At 45.6% G+C, this 11117-nt stretch overlaps 1 protein-coding gene across 1 annotated transcript; it reads left to right on the top strand.

The window, feature by feature from the left end:
- The first annotated feature begins 7490 nt into the window (after nt 1-7490).
- LOC147726815 (CGG triplet repeat-binding protein 1-like) lies at nt 7491-8117 on the top strand. Its single transcript, XM_086963509.1, has one exon. The coding sequence runs from the start codon at nt 7491-7493 to the stop codon at nt 8115-8117; it is 627 nt and encodes a 208-aa protein (XP_086819635.1).
- Nucleotides 8118-11117: the final 3000 nt, after the last annotated feature.

The raw sequence follows: 11117 nt of genomic DNA on the forward strand, positions 1-11117 counted from the left end.
CTACTCGCTATACATGGCAATCTTGTTCCCAGAAGTCAGCATACGATGAGGGTACGACATTTTTACAGTTACTGTCCAGATTCCTCATGATTAAGTAGCATACCCACTTAGAAAAAGGGTTTAAACATTTCATTTTCAAACTAGCTAAGCAATCAGAGAAAAAAAAACTTCTAACATAAAACTGATGCTAGTCGTCATAACAGTTTTCCTTCCAGAAAGGCTTCCTTTCGAGTACTACACATGCAATACTTGCGTTTGTCTATCCAATGCTTCATACACTATCGTTAATGTTTCACCCACTTTCCAAGTCACTTGTACTGAAATCCATTTTACTACATTGTCCATCTTCTAACTTATGTGTTATGAATAAATCTATGCGTATCTCTATTTCGATTAATTTGAGATAGAGGAGAAATAACATTGCATTACGAATATTGACTTATTCGTTCGTGATATTGAGAATTACACTTTCAGGGCAGCCACTTGAGACAGAGACTGCAGGGGCGGCATTAGGTGGTGCATTTTTGCAGATACATGACAATGCAATCCTCATTTACCTTAATCATAAAGAGAGTTCCACAGGTAAATTGTGAACCACGGGGCATATTACCAAGGGGGTTTATCTCCGCTTTTTTGGCTTTAAAAGCCAAGAAAGCGAAGATAAAATTATCTCCCTATTACCTAGCTGTCGCTAACACCAGTTAGCGACAGCTAGTAGAAGATAGCGACCATCTTGGGCCCCACTTTGCATGTCAGTGATATTTATCACTAATGACATGCAAAGTGGGCGTGCCAAGATGTTAGCGACTGAAAACAGTCGCTAACATCGCTATCTCCTATTACAAACTTTTGGAGATATTCGCGCTAAGCGCGAATATCTCCAAAAGCTAACACCTGCCCTGAGCAGTTCTTAGCCATGTTATCCAATGGGAGGTGGGTAACATGGCTAAGAGCATTAGCTTGGTAATGCATGAATATCGCTGACTTTTCAGCAATATTCATGCATTTGCGATAAACCTTGGTAATGCCAATGTTTATTTGCGGTAAAAATCGCCGCAGCTCTGCTGTAAATTTTTGTCTCTAACCAAGCAATAGCGATAATTATCGCTATTGCTTGATAATATGCCCCCACATTCTTATGGAACACCTTGCTGAACTTTTGAAAATGACTGGATTTATATTGAAATCAATAGGTATCGCTATCTCTCTTGGTTTGTACTGTCTATTAGTTTTGTTATTACCAATTGTTTTTATTTCCAATTTGATTTGATTGATAACTGCTTGCGATTTCATATTTCAAGGGCACTTTTTTAACTAGCACCTGTTCTCCTAATTAAATAAGGCACCTTTTCAGATTTTGTCGACGACTTTGCTGCTCTTAAAATGATAGCGTGAAGGATTTGCTTCTCTTAGGCATAGCATGACAGTGTAGCAGTCTGCATACCTACTGTTGTCAATTCTTCAAAATGTACACAGTGTTAGTTAGCTCCTCCCTGAAGGAAAATGGTTGTTTTACTCCTTGCTATTGGCTGTTGGTTTAACATTCTCATTTCTTCTCCAAGTCCATTGAGTGGCACTAGGGGCTACTTTACATCGCAGTGTTCCTCTGTATCATTACCTAATAAGGGTCAGCGGTACTCAAAACATGGTTACAAAAGGCATTTTCAAATTACACACCAATGTTTTGAGGCCATGAACTTTTTTTGTGAACAGATAAATGTACTAATAGGTTGGTTCCAAAATAAGGCGTTGTAGTAGATCACAGATGGACTTGCGTAAAGAATATTATATATGCAAGTCACAAGTTGCGACCCACTATGATTGGCTAACATCACAGTAATGGGGGACTGCAAGGGTCAGCAGTCAACTTATCAAAACTGAAAACTTCTTTTTTAAGGTTGCCTGCTAGCCATAAAGAATATTTCTTTAAGTTACTGTTTTAGTTTTGGAAAACTTCAGTGAGAGTTGGCAGTAGTCTCTTGGACCAGTGCCTACTGTCTCTGATGCTGCCCCCTGACTCTCAAAAGGGAAGGGGTCCGAAGAGAGAAACCTATTTTCCCCTTATAAATCAGTTACCATCCCAAATTGTGAGTCAGTAAATGGTCAATGGTTTATGACTAGATTTATTGTCGCAAACCGTTGAAACATATGATACTGAAACAATCTGGAGTAATGCCCACAGCACGCCCCTTCCAAATTGCAATTGATTTTTCATTTCTAAAACCATTTTAGGAGTTGGTAAAAATTGACTACCTCCTAAACTGGATTTAGTGTATATGAAATATTTTAAGTGATCACAAACTGTCTGTTTCTGTGAATCTAAGTGTTTGGAAAAAGTTTATGATACAGTGCCTAAATCTTTTATCTTATAGATGCAGCATACACTGAAATAATTAGTTTTTTGGTTTGGTTTTATTCGCTTCAGCAGGCGTGTTAAATGTTTTATACAGGACTTAATTTGCAGGTCATACGCATTGGCTTTGCCAAAGCTTGTTTTTATGTTTATATGTTCTGCTTTACCACGAGTGGTGCATTTAAATCACTTTATCATTTTCTAAATTAGGGCCCATAGTGCAACCTCGAAACTGTTTTTCCGAAATCACAGATACCTCAGTAAACAAATTGACAGACAGATTGAATTTGAAAACATCAACAATTAAACTATTTTAAGATAGAAGTCACTTGTCACATTTTTCAGTGCTAAAATTAACATACAGCACGAGGTACATCAATAGCATTTCACAGAGTTCTGCATACCTATTTTGAACATCTCTATGGTTTAGCAACACCAGCGTGTTTTGCTCTTTGAGTAGTATGGTGTAATTAAATGTCAACACTCAAGTGGTGCTCACACTTAATAATAATGCTAAGGGTAGCTCTCGATGCGTCACTTGAGTTTTATTTTTACACGCTTCAGATAAAATCTCTGCTGCATGTGTGTTTCTTTCTCAAGTGCCCCTCAGCCATCCATTGGGATGTAAAGAGTGGACAAACTGGACACGATAGGTTACTGCCTAATTGAGAACAGATCTAATGCGATGTTAGGAAAAATGAATCTGCAGCGTGGCATCATTTCCAGGCAATGTTGTGAAATATGCACATGCCTCATATGTTACCACCTTGATTTAGTAACTCGGACTATATTTCTGTCTAAACAGGCCTGTTAGATTTCAAGCATTTGCAGGCCTGCTAAAGGATATCTGTTTCCCTAATGAATATCAGCTTTATGTTTGTAGGACTTCATTGGCATGTAAGAATTATTTAATATTATGTGCAAAACAAAATCAATCCACTAGTTAGTGCATATATATTTGCGCGTCAATATAGTGGAAAGTGACTTATGCAACTGACTGCAGGACAATTTAAGATGCTTTTACTTAGTAACCTTTCTACAGCTGTTTGTGCAGTTTATGAGGTGTAGGCCCACAAAAGCCCATACAATTTGTTTTATTCTGTAACGAATCATATCTTTTGCAGTCAAATATGTTTATGAGGACCGAGGGAACAACTAGGAGAGGACATAGTACTCCATAACATTAGTCTACCAATATGTCAGAACACCCAATCTACTCTGAAACAAATACACCGCCAGTTTTCCAAAAGTGATGTCCCCGCTGGCCCCATCTTCAAAAAATGTTCAACAGTGCATGCAGCCCTCCCACCCTCTTTAGACCAGACGGTCTGATTTCATTTTTTTCTGTCCATCTCCCCCAGGAAACACTTGGCCATCATTGACAGAAAAAACATAACTCCCAGGATGTAGCGGTCATTAGATGTTGTCCCTGTAAGAGCACAGCAATCGCCCCTGGGCCAGCACTGATCTAAATTTGGTAGGTGATAACTCTGTCATGGTGGCAAAAGTAATTTCTGTAAAGTAGGGACATATTTCTACAACCAGCACAAACTTGAGTGATAACAGCGTGGTGCAGTTTATACTGGCTGAGTGATTACCACAGCCTTGTGAGTTTCAGGCCTCCGCTCAGGGATGAAGCATTAGTACATGTTTTCCATCTGTTCTGTGGTGTGTAACCCAGGGACATGCAGTGGTTGATTTGCACCCAGTTCTACAGCGAAGAATAAACCAGACCCTCTAGGATTTAGCGATTTCATGATTTGCAAATAATCGTGAAGTCAGCAGTTTTGTAAAAATGCCACGATTTTTACAAAACTGCCTGCGAATTCCGACCCCTTCTATTGGCCCGGTGGCTCTCGCCATGGAGCCAATAGAAGGAGGGGTCCTCGGGTCCTCACATCATGCAGGCGAGGTGGAGTGCTTATTTACACCCCTCCACCCCTGACCTGCCCTGATGCTTCTTCTGCCTTCTGCATCACCTGGATCTGGCTGCCTAAATCTAATGACTCCTTGTTGTTGGGCCCGCCGCCAGGTGTCATTGTGGGCCCGCTGCACAGGCGCATGGGGTGGGCCCAGGGGGCCATTTTAAAAACAAATAGTTTCATTCTGGGCCCGCAGCGTGTCTGGTGTGCGGCGGGCCCAGTGTCATTGTGGGCCCGCCGCACAGGGGCACGCGGCGGGTCCTGGGAGCATATTTTTTAAATATTTACATGCTGGGCCCACCACGTGCCCGGTGTGCGGTGGGCCCGGTGTCATTCTGGGCCCGCCGCACAGGGGCACACGGTGGGCCATGGGGGGCATTTAAAAAAATTATTTCATGCTGGGCCCGTTGCATGCCCAGTGCGCGGCAGGCCCGGTGTCATTGTGGGCCCGCTGCACAGGGGCACGCGGCAGGCCTTGGGTTGCATTTAAAAAAATAATTACATGCTGGGCCCGCCGCGTGCCCGGTGTGCGGCGGGCCCAGTATCATTCTGGGCCTGCCGCACAGCGGCACGCGGCGGGCCTTGGGGGCCATTTGTTTTTAATAGTTACATGCTGGGCCCGTCACGTTCCGGGTGTGCGGCGAGCCCAGTGTCATTCTGGGCCCGCCACACGGGCACACGGCGGGCCCTGGGGTACATTTAAAAAACAGAAATTACATGCTGGGCCTGCCGCGTGCCAGTTAGCGGCGGGCCTAGTGTCATTCTGAGCCCACCGAACAGGGGCACGCAGCGGACCCTGGGGGCCATTTTTTAAAAATAATTTCATGCTGGGCCCGCTGCATGTCCGGTGTGCAGTGGGCCCGGTGTCACTGTGGGCCCGCCGCACAGGGGCACGCGGCAGGCCCTGAGGGCATTTTTAAAAAATAATTTCATGCTGGGCACACTGCGTGCCCGGTGTGGGCGGGCCTGGTGTAATGGGCATTTTTTTAAAAATAGTTACATGCTGATGCCACGTGCCTGGTGTGCGGCGGGCCCAGTGTCATTGTGGGCCCGCCACACAGGGGCATGCGGCTGGACGTGGGGGTCATTTAAAAAAAAATAGTTACATGCTGATGCCACATGACTGGTGTGCGGCGGGCCCGGTGTCATTGTGGGCCCGCTACACAGGTGCACGCAGCTGGACCTGGGGGTCATTTTTCTAAAATAGTTACATGCTGGGCCTGCTGCCTGCGCGGTGTGCAGCGGGCCTGTTGTCATTGTGGGCCCGCCACACAGGGGCACGCAGCTGGACCTGGGGAATTTTTTTTAAATAGTTACATGATGGGCCCGCTATGTGCCCGGTGTGTGGCGGGCCTGGTGTCATAGTGGGCCCACCGCACAGGTGCACGCAGGGGACCCTGGGGGCATTTTTTTTAAAATAGTTACATGCTGATGCCGGCTGCCCGGTGTGCGGCGGGCCCGGTGTCATTGTGGGCCCGCCACACAGCGGCATGCGGCTGGACCTGGGGACATTTTTTTAAATAGTTACATGCTGGGCCCGCCATGTGCCCGGTGTGAGGCGGGCCTAGTGTCATTTTGGGCATGCCGCACAGGGGCACGCAGAAGGCCCGGGGGGCATTTTCTTAAAAAAATTTCATGCTGGGCCGGCAAGGGCCCGCCCCACACCGGGCACGCGGTGGGCCCAGGGGGGCATTTAAAAAAAAATGTGCTGGACCCGCCACGTGCCCGGTGTGCGGCGGGCCCAGAATGACACCGGGCCAGCCGCCCACCTGGCACGCGGCAGGCCCAGAATGTAACTATTTGGCCCCCAGGCTGGTCATGCAGGACCAGGGGGCACATGGGGGTGCTGCATTAAGCCTGCTGTAATTCAAAAGCCAGTGCAGAGCACAGGTATGTTTTGTCCCCGCTGCATGCCCGGTGTGCGGCGGGACCAGGGGGGCATTTTTATGAGGCCAGCAGGTTTTGCAGGCCCAGGGGGCACATGGGGGTGCTGTGGTTTTTAAAGAGGCGTAGTTGGGGAGGTGGCAGTGATGTGGGACAGGTGTCATGGGAAGGGCTAGCCAAGCCTGCCGTAACACTTTTTTCTTCTTTTGTAGAGTCCCGGAGGGAAGAATCCACTGGTTCAAGACCCGGTGCAGAGCACAGGTAAGTTTCGTCCCCACCGTGTGCCCAGTGTGGGGCAGGCCCAGGGGGCATTCTTTTGGGGCCAGCTGGTTATGCGGGCCCAGGGGGCACATGGGGGTGCTGTGGTTTTAAAAGAGGAGTAGTGGGGGACGTGGCAGTGATGTGGGACAGGTGCCATGGGAAGGGCTAGCCAAGCCTCCTGTATCTCTTTTTCTTCTTTTTGTAGAGTCCCGGAGCGAAGAATCTGCTGGTTGAAGAGCCATTGGGCCGTCGGGCAACTAATATATGCTTTCTGCTACAAATAACGGGTACATTTTGGTACAATGTACACTTCCGGGGAGATGAATACCACATATGCTAAAGCGCAGAAGCTTGAGGTAGCCACCCATATTTGTGAAGTCCTACTTGCAATGGGTGGGAGCACTGTACATGGTTTGAGGATGGGTTTCTACATGATCATGTGGGTTTTATACTTGTAATTTTTTTTTTGTATTTCTTGGGGGTGGTTTGGGGCTATCTTGGGATTTTCCCTAGATACCCGTTAAGCACTGTTGGCCCCCGCCCGAGTGTAAAAAGCAGGGCTTGTGTGCTCCTACAAAGTACACTTGTACAAATTTGTTTTGAGCGGTTAGGTTTCACTTTCTTGGCAGGTGGCTCATCCTTCCTCTTCTTCCCGTTTCTGCCCAAATGTGATTTTTTATTTGCAGGCATTTTTGGGGCACGGTTGTTTTTTGGGGGAAAACACTTTTGCCTTATGTTTTTTATGTTTACCTCACACCCCCACTGCCTCCACAGATGACTCAAAGTTGCCTAGCGGGACAACACTCGTGTGCCATTTCACTTCGAAGGACCTCTGCCTACCTGTATGTTAACGCGCCATGTATGCAACTTTGCTTCAGAGTTGCATGCATTTTTAATCATGTTTAACCTACGTTTTCTTAACTTTCCATCCACCAATTGCAATGTCCTTTTCCCCTTTGGAACACATTTAGTCACACCAAATATATTTGTAGGTGAGTTACGTGTGTGCGCCACAAGCCGGAGATCATTTGGATTCCAAGGGAGCAACAAGCCACTACAACAAAAGCAGAATGGAGAAGTTTCTGCAGCCTGTGAAGACTGTGAAACACAGATCACATCTACCTAACCATATAACTGCAGCAGATCGGGCCAAAGAGTACAGCCCCATGATGCATGCTGATGGTGGCGCACTGTTTTGCAGTGTGTGCAATGTGGCGGTGGACCACATCCAGAAACACACAGTTGATATGCATGTGCAGTCCCAAAAACACTTGAAGTGCTGTTCAGATGATCCAGACCCTCACTCTTTGCCAAAACGTGCCCGTCAGATGACTGTGAACTCACTTTTCACAAAGAGTACAGCTGCTGGTGCCTCAAACCAGGAAATTATAAGTGAATGGGCCAATGTCTGCACAGCGCTGAACATTGCGCTGAGCAAAAGCGACCACCCTGTGTTGTGCAAGTTTCTCCATAACCGAGGACGAAATGGTGGAGTGATACCTGGGAGTCATCAGGTTCAAGAACGTTATCTCTCAGAGAGATATACAGTAGCAAAGAACGAGCTGAAAGAAAACTTGCAAGATCAGAAGATCAGTGTTATATTTGATGAAACACCTGATGTCGAAGGGCGTTGTGTATTGAATGTGTTATTGCAGTGGTCTCTGAGCAGGGTGGCCGTAAGATTCACACCCACCTAGCAAACACAGTGTTCCTCTCCCAGTGCAACCATGGGACTGTAGCGCAAGCAGTTGTGAAGGTGCTCACAGAGTACAGCATAGCCTTTTAGGACGTTATTTCCTTTAACACTGATAATGCGGCATACATGCTCAAGGCAAACAACACTGTTTTGAGAAATCTGTACACAAAGTCCAAACATATCACCTGCTTGGCACACAAATGAAACTTATTGGACAGTCATTTAGGAAGCCTTTTGTGGAGCTAAATGCTTTCCTTCTGTACTTCTCATGCATCTTTTATAAGGCCAGCAGAAAGAGTAGGTACCTGCACCATCTTGCTGAGAACCATGGGATGAAACCACGGATGGCACCGGACCCCTGAAGTACCCGGTAGAATTCTTGGTTTGCTGCTGTCCAGTACCATTGCAAGCATTTTGAGGCCTATGCTGGGTTTGTTGATTCTGAGATGCAACTCCGCATGTCTCCCCCAGATTCACTTGAAAATCTGCAAAGGATTTTGAACAGCGACCAAAGAAACTGCATTAAAGTGCAATTTGCCCGAAAAATGGCAAAACGTTTTACATCTGATGGACTTATTCCTGAGTCAGACACCTGTGACAATGAAGGTCTATGATTATTTGGAGGACCTTCACATTGACCTAACAAACTCAGTCCCCACTCTGGAGTCACTACAACCATTTTTACAGCCCACTGCAGGGGCTAAATTAACTCTGACACAGAAAGAAAAGATAACAGCCCAGCTTAATAAAGCTTTAGAAAACTCTCTGGAAAAGGCAGGCAAATACAAGGGGGAGGCCCAACCAGGAATTGGGTTCTTGAAGCAAGTGAGCCTTTTCAATCCTGCTCGACTCTGCATCCTGCCTAAGGACAAGACTAAATATTCTGACATCCTTGGTTTCAGCGAAGTTCCCGTTCAGGAGCGTTGCCTCTACTTTGAACATGTGGGCCCAGAAGCAAACAGGCATCTGTTTCTGGGGTGATTGACACTGACCTCTTTTGAAGTGGGATGGCTGACGGCATTCCAGTCCTTTCACAGCTTGCAACTGTGTACAAGGACTGTGTGACCAGTTCTGCAGATGCTGAAAGGAGCAACAGCATCTACAAAAATGTTTTGTCAGCCAGACGATAGTACTTCTAGGAGCAATCCATCCGGCCATCATTGTTTTTGCATTATAATCAGCCGCACAATATTGGGCTAGATTTGGACTGCTCAGAAGAACTGCAAGATTAACACGACAAGCATACAGGTCCCATGGACATTTATTCATGAACATGTTTATGTCCTATATGTAACCTTGAAGCCAAACAAAGTATCTACATTGTAAATAAACCAAATATACATAGCTTTATGTTATTAAATAACTAAAAAACGAAGATATCTGTGTTTGTTGTAGGTAAAACTGCCAAATAAAAGGCCGCAAAATTGCTGCTAAATTTCCATATTGGTGCCGCTAAATTTCCATATTTGTGCACCTAAATTAGCTAATCCATTCCGCTATATCCTGGGGGATCTGTTTAACTCACTAGCCATGATCAGGTTTTGAGCACAAAGAGGCGTGTGAGCAAGAATCTGAATTTTCATGGAAAATGGAATGGGATCTTATCAGCTATCCTTCCATAAAATGTGCAAATAAACAGACATTTAAAAAATAAGCCTATAATTAATTCTACTGGTTTGTAGTTTTTATTCATTAACACGAAGCTGAATCACACCAAAGCACACAGTTATTCTGCCAAGTGGAAGCAGTGCGGTATTTTCTTTGTTCCCCATTCTTCTTCTAATGAGGAGTTCAGAGGCAGACAGCAAGTATAACAACTGGAATACCCTCCTGCAAAGAAACATACAAATTCATGGGTGGAGCATACATAAACAACAATTCAAAATTGAAAACACCGGTTCTGGCTTCACCTTAGTTTTGTATGTGCTTAATGTGTGAAACATCACAACATGTAGACAAGCAGCCATAATCTCTTACCCACATCCCGACTGTCTCCCTTTAGAGGTGGATGGGACAACAATGGAGGCATCTTACACTCCAGTAACGTCCCAACACTCTTGGCTGAGGATGTCCTTCCCTCCGGTTGGTAAATATTCTCCTCACCCGTGCCCAGTGGCATTGGGGACACAAGGTTCAATGTATATATTTATTTATTTATTTCAAAGGTTTTATATAGCGCTGCTGGACCCGAGGGTATCAGAGCGCTTTACAGGGAAGGTAGCACATAATAATAGCAAATACAAACAATTAGACAATGTGCAGCGAGTTTACAGGGGATGTAGCAATGCCTTCAGTAGAGCAATGAGAGCAAAGAAAAACAAAGATAGAATTAAAGGGGAAGATGAGGTTTTAAAGATAGGAGAAGGAAGGGGGTGAGGTGGAAGGGAGGGTGAGTGGGAGGTGGAGAGGGTGTGGGGACGGAGTGGGTGGGGGAAGATTAAAGCATGAGCAAGTTCAGGATCGAAGGCATTAGGTACACCAATATTTGTTGAGAAGAAGTTCTTTGAGTTCCTTTTTGAAGAGAGGGTAGGAGGGGTTGCAGCAAAGGTCTTTGGGGAGAGAGTTCCAAATCGTAGGAGCGTTACCAGAGAAAGCCCGGGATTGGGTCTTTTTACATTTGAGTCTAGGAGAGATTAGGACATGGGAGTTAGAGCTCCTCAGGGATCTGGAGCACCCTGCTTTCTGTAGTTTGACTGCAAGGTAAGAGGGAGTGTTTTGGTGAAGAGCTTTATGAGTGATGCAGGCAATCTTGTAGGTTGATCTTCCTTCTATAGGGAGCCAGTTGAGAGTTCTGAGGACGGGGGATATGTGGTCAAATCTTTTACAGTCAGAGATAAGTCTAGATGCTAGATTGAGAACAGATTTAATCGGTGCAAGATGGACTTGGTGAGCCGGCAAGTGTGGCGTTGCCATAATCAATCCTGGACAGGACAAGCGATTGGACAACGGTTCTAAAATCATCAGCTGGAATAAAAGGTTTGATTTTTTTGAGGTGGTGAAA

This window comes from Lissotriton vulgaris, chromosome 3_1 (genome assembly GCF_964263255.1).
Source record: "Lissotriton vulgaris chromosome 3_1, aLisVul1.2, whole genome shotgun sequence".
In the NCBI taxonomy this organism is placed as follows: Eukaryota; Metazoa; Chordata; class Amphibia; order Caudata; family Salamandridae; genus Lissotriton; species Lissotriton vulgaris.

Bases quoted from the DNA above. Each gene is read 5' to 3' on its own strand.
- LOC147726815 (XM_086963509.1), top strand. From the start codon at position 7,491: ATGGAGAAGTTTCTGCAGCCTGTGAAGACTGTGAAACACAGATCACAT.